Here is a 16,051-nt window from a genome sequence, read left to right as displayed (position 1 = left end):
TACTGGAATCTTTTATCAGTCTTTGCTAAATTTTCAACAGAAGACTCCCAGTGAATATAGGTTTGTCTGATCTGCTCAGTCTGATCGGCTGGGTTCATTTTCCTGTGTTCTTTCTGCAGGATTTGGAAACTTCTTGAGTATTAGAGCAACACAGCATGAAGGAAAATCCACTTCACCAACTTACAGTTACAGGCCAAAGGCTCTGTATGTAAAATTCATCACTGCACACACTCACACACATATTTGTTTTTCTATCACAGTGTGGTCCCTCGTTTGACTTCTACGGTTTATAATATTGCACTAATGATATTTTCTGTACCCTGCCAGAGATTGTAAGTCACAGAAATCTCAAAGTTGGAGGAATGTTTCCAAAAATTTGCATTTTAGGTCATAACTCTGGAACCATAATGACTAAAGTCAAAATTAGTTTTTTTTCTGAAACCTTCAATACCGCTGATCCAACTCACACACATCTTTGTACCTATAATGTGGAGAATGTCATGACAAAAATGTATCAAAAAGATTGTGATACATCAAAGCAATGTGAAAATAATAGAAAAAATTAATTTGTCAGGAATTACCCAATTTTACAAGTTGACCTACACGTGCTGAACGCAATCTCCAAACTTAATGAAACTTGACACACATAGCCAATATCTGGCTATAGGGGGCTATATATCTCTGCAGCTGTAACTTCAGTTAAGTTTAACTTTTAAATTTATTTATTTACTTACCCATCTATCCATCTGGTTGACTCTACAAATGTTCTCTGATCATGTGTAATTCCAGCGCATAACCTCCATTATCATTCAGCCTAACAAAGTGTGTGTTTGATTTGAGGAGGCATTGTCTCCATAAAAATGTGTGAGGAAATATTCAACAGTATAAACAAAAGAAGTGTTATAAAATATGAGATGAAATAGTGTCTAAATCATGAATTTTTCACAGCAGATAAACTTTCAGAGGGAAACAGTGTGTCATTTGCCTCCTCTGAGCTCAGCGTGGTTTCCCTGAGGTCCTATAGCCGGTAGTGTAGACTGCAGTACCACAGTTTCCTGTTTGTATAGGGCATCAACAACCAATGGGACACCAAAGACTCCTATATGCTGCTGCCATAACTATAATCCTGCGAATACACTGCTTAAAACAGGCCACTGGGCTTGACAACAGACAGAGCTGAATACACACACACACACACACACACACACACACGGCTGTGTTAATAATTTAATGACAGCAGGAAGAACACGAGTAGATTTAGAAATGAACTCAATGCCCTGCTCTCGCTCTATTCTTGTGTTCACACAATCACACAATGCATCTTTCAATGGTCCTAAAACAGCTTCAAATAGCCAAATACGGCTTCTTCTTTCATTTTGTTTAATCTTGGGGAGGAATGTGACATGGACCTGGACATGTTTTGGTGATACCACATCAGCATCTCTACAGCGTTGTACTAGCAGATGTTCAGAAGAGACAATCAGATGCTTTCAGAGCGCCGCTGAGGTCAGTCAACATGATTAATGATGATGTCACAGGTGTGAAACTAATCACACACACAGTGATTTGATCATGATAATGGAGATTATGCTTCAGTCAGTGCCCTTCTTCATTCCTAAAACAATGCATGCATATATACATACCTTATATATATATATATATATATATATAAAATATACTTTAAGTGTATGTTAGATTATGTAGGTTTTGTGGTTGGCCTATGACTAGAGCCATTTGTACTTTTCTCTCTGTTGTTTGTTTTATTCTGTGATGGGTGGTTTTTACCTGCTGAAATGAGTACAACTCTTCCTTCCCACCTAATGTTGTTATGACGTATCCCGATTTAGACAGAGGAAAACGCTCCTGACTGATTTTTTCCCTCCATTTCTGTCACCTCACAGAGTTTGGGTTCCTATCTACAGTCACCTTTTGGCTTGCTTAATTGGAATTTCAATTACATCATTGATTTGATGGCATTAAAACTACTGGATGAGCACAAAACTAGAATTGAATTGAGCTGAATAATGACATTATTGTCTTCTGGAGAGCTGCTTTATAGCCGAATCAAATGAGTTTATAATTGACAAATTTTGCACCGTTATTAAACTGAATTAGATCAACATTGAGCTGACTGGAGCTGAATATCGACACTACTGTCTTCAGTAGAGCTGCTTATCGCAGAACTGTACTTGATGTAAAATTGATGAACTTTACACCGTTGCTGAACTGAGCTAAATCAACAATGAACTGAGTGGAGCTAAATAAAGACACAGAATTTGGATTTGTCTTATATTTGATGAAGTTGACACAACCTCTATTGTATAAAGCTCTACATAAATAAAGGTGTCTTGATTTGGTATTCCAAAAGGCAGTGTTATCTATCTGTTATATAAACCCTGAACTCTCAGCTGATTAACCCAAACCTCTCTTACAATTATTGGTTCCATAAACACACTCTGGAGTTTGACCAATCAACTCAGGTGTTTGAAACTTATAAAGAGATTTTGAACATAGTGTCAGATGTAAATGTATGCTAAGAAGCGTGATTTGAAAGACCCTGTTTGTTTGGCTAATTCTAACTGTATCAGCCATGGCATCTGCTCTCTTTCCAGACCGCCACCAGAGGGCTCCATCCTCAGAGTTTTAACTCCTTCTCTCATAAACTGCATTTCCCATAATCCTCTGTCTGGACTCATTTTCCCCTCACACCTGTTCTCTGTTCTCCATTAGTCCTGGACTATTTAACCTCCCTACCTCTTGATCTTTTCGGCATTGCTTTACTTTGATCGGGGCCATGATGTTGGTTTAATGTCTGCTACTTCACAAACTCCTCTTTTGTGTATTTTTAGACCCCACACACATCATCCTGCTATCTAAAATAGTCTGCAGGCAGTTTTCTTTTGGAAGCACTGCTGCCATTCCGACTCAGTATTAAAAATCTCCCTCTGTGAGCCAGCTTGATGTTCTCTATCCTTTCTATGAAATGGTAGGTATCTTTCCAATAGCTCTTGTGCCTTGTTAATAGTGAGTTCAGATGGAAGTCTATAAACTTTGCCACTCTATAACTCTCACTCCCGTAGTCTGACACTATTGGTCACTATTGGTCTTCCTTTTTTGGAGGAATGTAAAATCTCTTTCATCTAGGTGTATCGAACCATGCTATATAATGGATTTGTTTTGTGAGGAAACATTTTGTACAATCCCTCAATCTTTCAATTGTAAATCTCCATAGATTTCTAAATGGGTCTTTCCAATTGCTGTAGAACAACTCCTGCTGACTCACCTCCCTCATGCATTGTTCCCTCTCTATGATGATTAGCACATTCTCCTTATCTGCTGGTTTAATTAAAATAGAATGGTCTTCCCTTAACCTCTTGAGTGCCTCCCAATGCTCCTCTGACTGATTACAGTCCTCCTCCCTCTCAGAAAATCACCCTTCCCCAGGCATTAACGAGAACTTTGAGATGTGGACCAGGGGAAAGTAAGTGACAGAAATATTGAAAGAAGAGAACAAGAATAAAATGAAGAAGGGTGTATAATAAAATTATGAGATTATTATGGGGTAAATTATGGGGTAATAAGAGTTGGAAAGGAGTAGTCTAGAAGCAATAGCAGTCTGGTGATTAAGGGAAGAGCCTCTGGGTTGAAAGTCTGGTGAGGTTTGAGACCAGTGAGGGAGAACTAAGTTTGGAGTTCTGTAAAGTTGGGAGCAGTTGAACAGTGCTAGGTTTCCCAGTTTTCCCTCTTTAATTAGGCTGATGTGCTCTCTAGACTCCTGCCAAATCCCACAGAAGAAACCACATCTGCTGCACCAGGCACCACTGTTCCTTTGTCCAGTTTAATGCAGGACAGACCAACTGAGTTGGTTCTCCAGATGGTGGAATCATCAACAGTTGGCAATGTCCCTTCTTGGAGCAAGGCTCATCTAAAACTGCTGAAAGATCCTTGCATTGTTGACTTATTTATTTTGGGGTCAATCTAATTAAGTGGTTTTCAGTTCCAGGCCTGGTGATTCCACGCTCTGCATATTTTGCATGTCTCTCTTAGTTAACACACCTGAATCTGATAACCAGCTTGTCAGAAGAGAGCTACGAGCATGAACTGTGTTCTGAATGACATGGTCCCTACACAGTGTTCATTGCTCCCTACTCCCTGAGCATGGGAAATCCATTGACGTTTACTTTACTTCGGAACATTAATTTGCAGATTTGTGCTGTAGCATCTTCACACACAGATGAAAATTATTAGTTACGTGATATAATATACCTCTGTAAATAAATGCAATTTAAAGGGGGCATAACACACAGTTTCACCCAATCTCATGTTAATCTTGAGTACCTATAGCATAGTACTGCATCCTTTTTATCTCCAAGAAGTCTGTAGTTTTATCAGATTTATCATAGAAAGATGCAGGTTTACGAATCTCTTTGAAAAAAGACAAGCTCCTGGAAGCATGCCTGATTTGTTAACATGCCACTTGTTTCACTTACAGCCTGCAGTTCCATATCATGACTAGGATCCTTTATCACTGGAAGTGCTGTATCTTTCAGTATCAAACAATGTGCAAATTCAGCGTTGAACTGGGCCTTGTTCATAAAACTTTTGAAACCTCGTTGCTGCCGTGAAAAAAAAAAAAAAAAAAAAACAGCATCCACTGTTCACCTAACGCTGGGTTCTTGGGGAAGCTAAACACTCACAACCAAAAGCAGACTTTGATAGAGACATTCTTTTCTAGCAAGTCCTGTGCAGCGCCGCTGAACGAAACACGATGATGGGCATTAAATAGCATTGGACCCCACATTTAAATTTATTCACACTTTATTGCTGCTTAAATGGAACATCTACAGTCGCTTTGAACTGGAATCATGGTGGAATATTCTGTGATGTATTCTGTGCCACTTTGCAGAGCACTTATGGCCAAATAGAACAAAAGTCTAAGAGAAACATACAAAATACGCAGACTGTTGGTATGTGAGAACTGGAATTGAGAACCACTGCTCTAATTAATTACATGATTTGCTGATTAATTAAAGCTAATTAATTGCAAAGTAATCACAATCACAACAGTTTGGGTTAAAGCACTGAATAGACATTGCAAAAAAGTAGCTTTAGAAAATAAGGCTACATAAATATAAATACATAAATATAAATCATAGTTTGCTTAGTAGTAGTGGTAAGAAAGGGTAAAGAGGTTGACGCCAATAGCCTTGTGGTTAGCACATCAACACATAGTGCCGTTTCGCTGCGGGCGACCCAAGTTCAAATCCTGGCTCATGGACCTTTTCTGATCCCACCCCCTTCTCTCTCTCCCACTTTGCCTCCTGTCCATCTGCACTGTCCTATCCAAATAAAGGCATAAAAATGCCAAAAATAAACCTTTAAAAAAACAAAGGGTAAAGAGAATGTGTCCCTTTAGATTGGGGTTTTCAACATCTGGAGTGCCTAAGCCTCTATCTATTCCAGTGCCCGAAGCCATTTGGAGGCATTCTTTGTAAGATAAATGCCCTGATTCAGTATCCGTTCTACCACCTGCCAGTTTAGTATGGCAACCACAAAACGATTCTTTCTTTCTTAGTTACTAATGTAGAAATTCTTCTAGATGGTCTACTAGTTCAGCCATTTGATCTGATAGAAATGTCTTTAGTTTCTAGGCCACTCCTTAACCATTCTACTCATAGGACTGCAGGTCGTCACTTAAATCTGCTCATCATTCCCAATCCATTATCTAGAATGTGTCTCGCAGTGTAGCAGACGTTAATCTTACCCATACTCTTTTAGGCCTCTGCAGTGAATTCAAATAGACTGAAGATTCTCCACCAGCACAGTGGGTATTTGAAGCAGAGGTAAACGTGGCCGACTGGTGGAGCTGTTGTAGAAGGCGTGGCTCTTCTTCATACATGCCATTTCCTGATTGTAGAACAATAGTTCTGGAATAGTTTGTTGCGCTGCTAAGAGAACAAATTCTGATAGTTTTCTCTTAAATTATGTTGTAGGTTTATAGGCAGGAACACAGTTTGTCTTATGTTTTTTTTTCATCTTCATTTTTTTAATGATAATGAGTTGACAGCACTGAAACATTCTTTCAGGTAAGTGAGTGCTGATTAAAACTCTAAAAGCATGGACATAGTTTATTTGACTTGTGGACGTTCACCGTAATTATGTCGATGCCATCTATATCCCTAACTGCAGCTGGATATGCTGATAGGCGTCACATAAAGCCCGAACTCTTGATTAAATCTCAGCTGATTAGAACTCATTTGATTGAAACTCAGAGTTCACGGTGAACACAAAGACATTCTTAAAAGAATGCCAAATGCAAGAGTCACCATGGAAACAAACATCTTTCTTCTTTGCTTTAATGCTGATTTATATTCTTAGTAGGTTAGCTTGGTGTAAGGTGTGGCTGGAAAACTGACTGTGATTGCTATGTTTTTGAACCTACGTGACCCTTTGTTATAGTGTGTATTTAACTTTTATAGCATCTTTTTTCCTTATACTTTCAAAAGACTTGTCTTTGGAAGGGGGCATTTGCGAATGATTACAACCAGCCTGGAATAAAAAGATCATTCTTCATTTATGGTAAGCACATCTCAGTAATATTCATTCATTTGGATAGTGGTGAGGGACACTTCTCCACAATTTGGGATCCCCATCTCAATCACACTGGAGTGGTGTGGTTGTTCAATAGCGCCCCCTACCTGTTACATTTGCATCAATTGCAATTGCAATCAACTGCATCAAACTAATCGTTTTAGCCAATCACAAGCACTCTCTGTTGTTAGTTTAAGTCTGAGGGCATGTGGAGACGGTCATTTAGTGGTTAAAGCTAATGGTAAAGCTTCAACTGTGGCACCTCACCATCATTTAAAGTAATATGGATTGTGTGTGTCATCTGATATTAATTTTACTGAATAGAATATTTCTATTGTGAATCAAACTTGTCCTGACGCTCCTCCCACCAAATCTGATCCTTTCTTTGAAAACTACAAACTGTGATTTCTAATGTTGTACAGCACAGCTGTATCCCTATAAAAGCCATGTCTGGAGTGTTTCTGTGTGCTTCTGCCGGACCACACCCATCTACTGAGATGCTTTGTTTTCACCTCACACCGAGTTTTTTGAGTCGAAATGATGTCATTACGTCAAACGTACGTGCTGCATCCTAAGCGTTTTCCGATAATTAACGATCACGATCTCTGATCAGTCATGCACGCCGTATCTTTCCATCCCGAGGACATCCGTCTCTCCTCGTCTTCCTCTGCGCTGCAGGACGCGTGATGAATCAGTAATCGTTGCTTTATTCCCAGCGGCTCCGAACAGACAATCACGCTCACGGCTCTAATGAATAGAGCCCCGATCATAATTGTATCAATCAACCTTTAATATCGGCCACGTCCCCAACCACACACCAGTGACCAATGAGAGCGAGATCAGATCGATACGCATCACGACAGGCCACGGACACACGCCACTGCTGCAGACACACACGAGGCCTCGTTCTGACGCAGTCTACAGCTTCTAAATACTTAATGTGTCGTGAAATTAAAAGACTGAGAGAAAAAGAGACAGAGGTGCCTTTATCTGTTCTCATCTGCGGCTTTAATTAACACTAGAACAACAAAATGCAATTACACTAATCAAGAAATAAACTGTAAAGTGAGAAACTGTCATTTCTTTACAACGTTTACATCTTGAACCATGTAGTGGATTCACTGTGTTGAGTGTGCTCTACTGACAGGGAGACGCTTACATGTTTAAGATGGGTCTGCCCTCAGCCAAAGATTAAACAACATTCAAAAACACATTAAAAAGCTATAAAACAAATTAACTGTAGTGAGAAATACATGCAGTCTGCTCATGGACTGAAAATAAGTGATGATGATTATAGCATTACAGTTACAGCCCCATACTGACCTCTAGTGGAATCCTTGCAGCATCACATCAGCCCATATTAGACTCACATCTTCATGACACCATCAGCACACACAGGAAACATTCAAGTCATTCAAGTCATAATTATAAATAGTAATGTAAGTCCCCTCCAAAAAACACTCCAAGTTTAGTTTTTATGAGCAGTTTGCTCCCTTTTTCTGACCTTTGCTAAATTAAACCATTGAAAACTGAAGTGTGTGCTGTTTCTTTTAGACTTGCATATGCATACGATCTCTGTGCTAATTGGCTGATCTCCTCACATGGTTTTAGATTTCAACTTCTCATCCATCATTAACAGCTTCCTTGTAAACCCGCATCTACTTCCTTCAACTTGACAGACCAAGGCTGCATCCAAAATTGCACACATTCATTCCATTAAGTAGGTAATAAAAACTTATGTGAACAGTAGTCCACATTTATATTCATAAAACGTTACTAATCAAAAATGAACTTTTGATATATTTATGGTAGGACATAAAAAAATATCTTTATGAAACATGATCTTTACATCCTAATGTGGTCCAGGGTATCATATATTGTAAAAACAGCCATAAACAAATGAACTGAACACTGCTTCATATCCCTATTTACAAGAAAATCCAATGTACGTCAAATAATACTGTGATTACTACCAGGGAACATGTCAAAAAACAAGCGTTATCAAAGGCATCTGATGCTCCTCAAAGCATGTAGAAGTCACTCATCATGAACTTAAGACCAAACTGACCTCAACCTGACCACACAAACACCTCAAGCTCCTGCATCTACACCATCAGCCTGTGGAAGAGAAAAGAGGGCGGGGCTTACCGGTGTGCTGCCCTCTGATAGGGTGTTCATGCTGATGGATGTGCTCATCTTGTCTGAGGACAGAGAGGGAGGGGAGGGGCTTCTCTTCTCCAGGATATCCTGTGTCTGCAGGAAGTCTCGCCAGTCATGCTGGATGCTGACGGATAACACCAGCAATAATGAGTTAGCTTATGCTTCATTATGCTTGTTACATGTACTGTACTTGCTATAGTAACAACAGTAAATTATGCAGAATTTCAAGCAAAAAATAATAAATCAAACCCTTTAAAAATACAATTAGACTGTATCAAGGACACCTTATGAAGTGGTGTCTCTATTTTAAGGTGTCTTTCCTTAAAAGGTAATTGAGCGTTTGCAAACAGCTTGATTGACAGGCGATCTGACCAATCATAATGCAGAATCCGCCATTCTGTCTGACAAATCAGACAGGAGAGTAGAAAAATTGTTAATATTGGCATCTTTCTGCATTTGAAATAAAAAAACACTTTCCGATGTTCATTCATGTTTTTTTGTGTTTTAAGTAAAGAAGAAAAGACCATCGGTTCACGTGTCAGTTGATCTAATAAGGCGATACAATGATCTGCCATGACACATTAAAGAGCCACAAAACGGTATTTGTTGTTTGAATTTCTTAAAAAATGACAACATTTTAAAGCTGTGATTTTGTTTCATACCAGAAGTAACCTGCCGTGTCTTGTCTGTCTATGTGTTGTCAGTTTCTTCTTTGCTCCGTGATGTATTTTTCACTGCTTTAGAACATGATGTGTAGTGTGAGAGCCGCATTGTTTGCCAGACATACTTTTTAAATCTGGGCAGGGCTTGCTTGTTTGTTTTTAATATAAAATTGTTCTATTTTTGGCAAATGTAAAAGATCTTTCACACCAAAGTGAAATGAATAAGCCTCAGGTTGAAGGAAAAGTAACTTCACGTCTGTACAGTAGAATGCACAAGAAGAAAATTCAACATTTTTCAGCGATTAAAAAAAAAAAAGAAGCACAACCGTTAGTTTATCTAAAGTAATTTTTGCTTATTAGTATGGTCTAATTGGATCATCAAAGGTCAGCAGCAAAAATGTTGGTTAATAAATTGGGAATAAGTGCAAAAAGGTTTGTCACAGCACTTATATTGCTCTTTTGTTGGTTTTGATTGCTGCTTTTGTCCTCATTTGTAAGTCACTTTGGATGAAATTGTCTGCTAAACGACAATGTAAATGTGTCTTATTTTGAGTTTGCATTTCACTGTTTTTATTCATTTTGAGGAATACTGAATCTGTTTTTTGTGAGTGTTTATTAGTCTAGAACTGCAGTAACATCATGTTCACATAGCGATTTCTCCCAACATGGCAACACGAGAGCTGTCAGTCAATACATGAGAAAACAAAGTAACTGCTGTTACTTAATTGAAAAAGGTAACTTTGAAAAATGTCACCTGATTACATAATTTGTGTTACTTGTAATGCGTTACCCCCAACACTGGATAAGTATGTTATGTTTAAAATGAAAATTGTGTAATTGTGAGTTATTTCCATAAATACCACAATCACATATAACAATGAAATACAGTAGCTACAACTGATTACAATGATATATAACATTGTTAATAAAGGAACACCATGATAAAGCGATAGCAATAACTTAGTCCAGTGATGCTATAATGTCCATAATCACCCATGACAGTGTAATAGCAGTAATGGTAAACATGTGGCAACGTGATATGTACAGTATAAGTAATATGTGATATTGATGACACACTCACATCAGTACTGTGGTCTCCAGCGGATGTGTGTTCACTGTGATGTTATTCTCCACATCAGTCGCCATCTGATGACTGAAACAAACACATCCACTCAAAACAAGCACATTCTACCATTCATTTTTGTACATTTTTTTTAAGTCTGTTTAGCGTTTCATGTTGACAACTTTTTTACCAGCTTCAGTCATATTTAAAGTGAATATTGTTTAGTTCACAGTCAAATGAACACAGATGGTGGTAAACCGTATCGTTCCACTCTCTCACGAATACAGCTCCACTGTCACGCAAAGATAAACAAGCAAACAACACACAAACACATGCAATGACATTTTCCCCTCTTATCTTTAACAGTTCTTTGAGTAAATGATCTCTGTGAACCCATGAATCACTAATCGCCACCAGCTGCGAGCTATTGAACCAGCGTGTATGGTTTTTACCTGATCTCAGATTAGTTTGATCAGTTTATAGACATTTTAACAAGACATTTTTCAACAGGAAACAATCAAAACAAGCCCTGCAAATTAATAAAAGAACATTACAAATATTATACAAACACCCCTGCTGAAAAACAAAAACAAAAACAGAAAAGAACTGTTTAAGCTGTTTGGCTGGTCTTAGCTGGTTTAAGCTGGAAGTAGCTGGTTTTAGCTGGTCTCCCAGCCTGACCAGCTAAAGAAGTGGCCAAAATCCCTCTAAAACCAGCTAAAACTAGGCTGGATGACTAACCAGCTTAGGCTAATTTTAGCTGTTTATATATATATATATATATATATGGTATTTGAGGATGTTAATTTAAAAAAAAAAAAAAAAAAACCTTTGCAATGGATTTGGAAAAGCTGTACTGATTTGAGTTTTAGTTGCATTTACACAGTTATTACCAGTAGGTGTCACCAGCGTGTGCTGTTTTCCCCACAAACACTGTTTGAAACAGTGATTTATTTTGCAAAGCATGGCTCATTTGATTCAAAGCTTCAAAAAGGTTTGTTTCTGTCTACCAAAACAGCTCTGAATCCTGTCTGTCATCCCAACCAGACTCTCACTGGAATTCAACTACTGGGATGAACTGTTAGAGAACAGGTTTGTGATATGCGAAACCATGGAAATTTCCCTTTAACAGTTTCATTTATTTTAAAAGGACAAAATCTGTTCTGTTTATAACATTGAGCTGCTCACTAGAGGGAGTCCTCACATCAACACTGAGATCAAAATAATGTTCATTCATAATACAAACTACATTGTCTTGCCAGCTTCTTCTAGTTTCATGTTTGCACGCAGTACTCACCTTTGCAGCACATATCCTCCGTCGTTCAAGCACTTTATCCTCTGGGATGTCTGGAGATCCTCCTGAGAAACACAGACAAGTGAAATAGAGTATAAACAATAAAATCAGCAGAAGAATTCTTCATTTCCACAGCCAGAGTCAGAATTAATGGAGAGCTTGGGGCAAAACTGCCACCATAATGAACAAAAATGCCCCGGCACAATTAAACTGTCATGATCGATGTGAAATGTATAAGTGAATAAACGTGTCGACTAAAGCATTACATTTACAGTAGATCTGCTCATACTGCATTGTGATTTCTTCCTACATGCGGTTTGCAGTGTTGACTATTATAACCAATCAAACACACGTTTCTGGTGTGCTTATGAATGCAATGTCCAATGTGTTTTGATCTGTCATCGTGGAGAACGTTGTTCAGCTGTTCAGTTCAGTTTTCTCATCATTATAACAACAAAGTTCACAAAAGAAGATGCAAGTAACACTTGATTTTTTATAATCTCTTCCTAGTTTGAATAACCATTTTGTTTTTTATGCTACTGAAATAACCAGTATGAAGCCTTCATTTCCAATCTGTAAAACAACTCTCCAGCTCACCACGATCTGTCATACTTTACTGAGCCTAGAGCATTATTCAGACCTGATCGCCTCAGTGAAATGTTGAATGTGCTCCAGACTTCATCTCAAGCTCACATGCTCAAATTACTGCTGCTATGATCAATAGGAAATGTATACAAATATCTGTTTTACATAAAATTCTGTTTACAGCCTGACAGTAATAGCACACCATTAATTGCGGCAGGCAAATAGTGCTGAGTTCTGTGAGTAAGGCACAATCTGTAATGAGCCTAATATAAATGAGATGTGTTGTGTTGAATAAGATGCCAGTGACTTTATTAAATGCTAATGGCACAGCACTGTATCAGAGTATTAGTCTTGTTAAACGAGATTTCAGATGGTTAGTGAATGAGTCATTCCATGAAACGGGTACATTTTGGACTTACACATTTTTAGATTTTTTACCACAAATGGATTACTTTTCTGAACACCCCACAACATTAATTTAACTAATTTAACGTATTTAACTTCCAGAAAAACATATTTTTCCATCTCAGGCATCAAATCCCTATTATTATTGGTCATTATTTTAAGATATGGGCACTATTAGTCTTCAGCCCTGTTACGGACACTATGGGAGCTCTCTGAATATGATTATAAAATGTATTTGTAATGAAATCAACATCAGATGTCCCTCACACTAATTCAGTATTTGCAAATATAAAAGTTACATAAAATCTCACACTTTTGCTATTCTAAAGCCTGAAATGGAACTTTTTATGTCAACAACCTCATCATTTTTGATCAAAGAAGTGACTTAACTTTAGAATTTAAACTAAAGTCATTATTCTTATGATTGCCCTGAATATTTCAGAATGAGTTCAACAAACATTAAACTACTTTTTCATAAACTTATATAACAAAAATAATAAAAATGTAGGTGTGACGGGGTTGAGACTAGAGTAACGGGGTTGAAAAGACAAACATATCTTAACATATAAATAGTTGTTTTTTACAGCTTTAACATGGACATTATTACATTCAACATATGCATGTGGTAAAAGACTCTTGATCAAATATAATAATTCATTTAAATATATACTTTAAATATAACTTTATCTCATGTGATTTTTGCTCTAAATGGCCACTGCTCTAAATGTAGTGAATAACAGGAGAGCACATGACATGCACGATATTAAGAAAACATGCATATTGTTAAAATATCACAGATCATTTTTACAAGTAATAGTTTCTGTCTTTAGTTTCTTAAGTCACTTTATTTGTTATGTTATAAAGGGTTGTAATTTGTCTGTCAATGTTGTTCAGAAGACTTATATGATGTCACTTCCTGTTAATGATGTCACATAAGGATCAGTTCATTATTAATAGAATGATTTGTAGTCATATGATTTTAATAAATAATCAAAAAAAAAAAAAAAAAAACATTACCAGCAAAAAACCACAGAATGACAAAATGTATGGACCTTTTTCTCATTTTATTATTCATATCCCAAGTACACTTTCGTAGAAGGTCATGAGGGACATGACAAAACAGGTGGTGTCAATGGAAAAACACAAGATAATTTCTGATATAAAGATCAAATGTATGTCATGTTTTTAAACCTTATTAAGGGAGACATTTCAATTAATACAAAAAGGTTTTAAAAATAGATTTTGGTGACCCATTAGATAAAAGACACTTAAAAAGGTCAGAGGGACTCAAATCGTACCGGTTTCGTGGAATGACTTGAATAAAATGCACGATTTTGTGCTGAAATACCACACACAGAGAATTTACTCCAACTTATTTTCAGTTTAGTGTTCTCAGGTCTTTCTTTGTCATTCTCTATCAATTACAGGAGAAGACGGTGATATTGATAAGAACCGAGATCTTCAGATGAAAATAACAAGCTAAAATCAGTTCAGTGTCTGCTCTCCGCCAGTGAAGTGTTTGATAGAGAAGCTGTGGAGAGGGTTGGTCGGTGGGTTGATTAGTTAGTGTAGTTGTGAAGCAGCATCAGTCTCTGTGCCGGCATGAATGCCCACTCCGAGCCAAACACAACCTCCAAACCCCCACAACACACGGCAGAGAGACGCCAGTGAGCCAAGACGTGAGCTCTCCTCTCACACCTGTGAACAGGAACTGATTTCAGACCATGTTTCTTGTCCTTTCATATCAGTCTCTCTGTGTGACGCTGAGGAAATGACGGTACAGCAGCTCCGTTCCAAACCCTGGTGAGCTGCCTAACTAGACAGCACCTGAATACATCATCCCAGCATAAAACTCCTTTACACACCAACATTGTTCTTAAAACATGAACATTTATAATATTAAAAAGATATCTATTTAAAAAAAATCTGTTGTTTTGACACTGAAGACTGGAGTAATGATGCTGAAAATTCAACTATTCAACTAGTGTGTGTGTGTGTGTGTGTGTGTGTGTAATAGAGTTGCACCACATTTCAAAGAAGGGAGACGAATTGTGGGTTTGGATTCTCATGTCACAGTGAGTGTGATGAGTGTGATAATGAGCCAGTGTGTTTACAGATGTACGGTCAGAGCGGAGCCACAGCGTTCCTCACTCACACAAACAGCCACAAGACCCAGGAAATAAAACACAATGCTTTGCATAATTTAGTGCGCAAGTGGACAGCAAATCTATATTCATTTTGGGTTTTGCAACTCCAAGCAGACTGCATTGATTAGAGAGGAAACTACACGAGCGATTTATGTGTGTGTGTGTAGAGCTCACTGTAGGTGTGATGGTGACCCTTTATAAAGCAGCACAGACTCTGAAGGTGAGAGAGAGAGATGAAGACAGGTGTGTGTGTGTGTGTGTGTTTTGAGTAAAAGATCCTCTGGCTGTACGATATTAAACTGGACACCAGCCAGCTGCACATACTGAGAGAGAGAGAGAGGAAGGGTCAAAGAGATGAAGAACAACAGCAAACTGAACTAGATTTTACTTTCTGATTTACACTTAACTTTGATGTTCTGAAGACAATACAAATGCAATATAAATTATGGAAAAAATAACACAGTTAAAATGATTAATACGTTTAATACGTTTGCACAATGCAGGATGACTGACTGCATGATGAAGTCCATTAGAATGCAGTTATATGAGCCTAAAATTCAGGATATGAGTGCAAAAAATAAACTACCCCCTTATATTTATATCATATGATATACTTCAGCAATATCACACCAGCAAAAGTGTTTGCCAGCACTTTTCCCTAATATCTGCACCAAAGTTAAACTTGATGTTGATTTTATACAACAGTCCAATAAACAAGTTAATATTGTGTTACATTTTAGACATAGTAATGTCTGTTTTTGCTCAGTTTCACCAATGAAAATTGTTCCAAACAAAGCCACAGCAGAACTGTTGAGCCTCTCTGATCAGCACACAGTGGTGATTCATTACTGAATGAATCCATGGGTTTGAACGAATCAAGTGAGTCAGTGATTCAATGACTCATTCATAAAGACAGCTAGGTTTCCGAATGAGCTGTTTGAATGAATCAGTTGAGTGAACGACTGAATGAATCGCTCATTAAGACTTTCTGCTACCTACTGGAGCTATGTCAGATTATGCAATTTTGACTCATAAAAATCTTATTGTGTCGTGAACAGACTACATGAGGCTACCTGACCATTCATCGCATGCTATCATTACAACGTGCATGCTGTCATCGATACAGCGGGACTAGACAGACTGT

At 37.8% G+C, this 16,051-nt stretch overlaps 1 protein-coding gene across 1 annotated transcript in view; it reads right to left on the bottom strand.

Annotated features, from left to right (window-relative positions):
- The window catches only part of schip1 (schwannomin interacting protein 1), a 223,506-nt gene that overhangs the window by 134,397 nt on the left and 73,058 nt on the right, over window positions 1-16,051 (bottom strand). Inside the window, exons 5-7 of the mRNA XM_051129590.1 lie at window positions 11,774-11,835; window positions 10,495-10,566; window positions 8,740-8,875 (exon numbers count right to left, since the gene is read on the bottom strand). Coding sequence (XP_050985547.1) covers window positions 8,740-8,875; window positions 10,495-10,566; window positions 11,774-11,835 — 270 coding nt within the window. The remainder of the gene's footprint in view (window positions 1-8,739; window positions 8,876-10,494; window positions 10,567-11,773; window positions 11,836-16,051) is intronic.

The sequence above is a fragment of the Labeo rohita genome, chromosome 15, assembly GCF_022985175.1.
Source record: "Labeo rohita strain BAU-BD-2019 chromosome 15, IGBB_LRoh.1.0, whole genome shotgun sequence".
NCBI classification, from domain to species: Eukaryota; Metazoa; Chordata; class Actinopteri; order Cypriniformes; family Cyprinidae; genus Labeo; species Labeo rohita.
The sequence above is the reverse complement of the archived record's forward strand: the minus strand, read 5'-3'. Positions and strand labels throughout refer to the sequence as shown.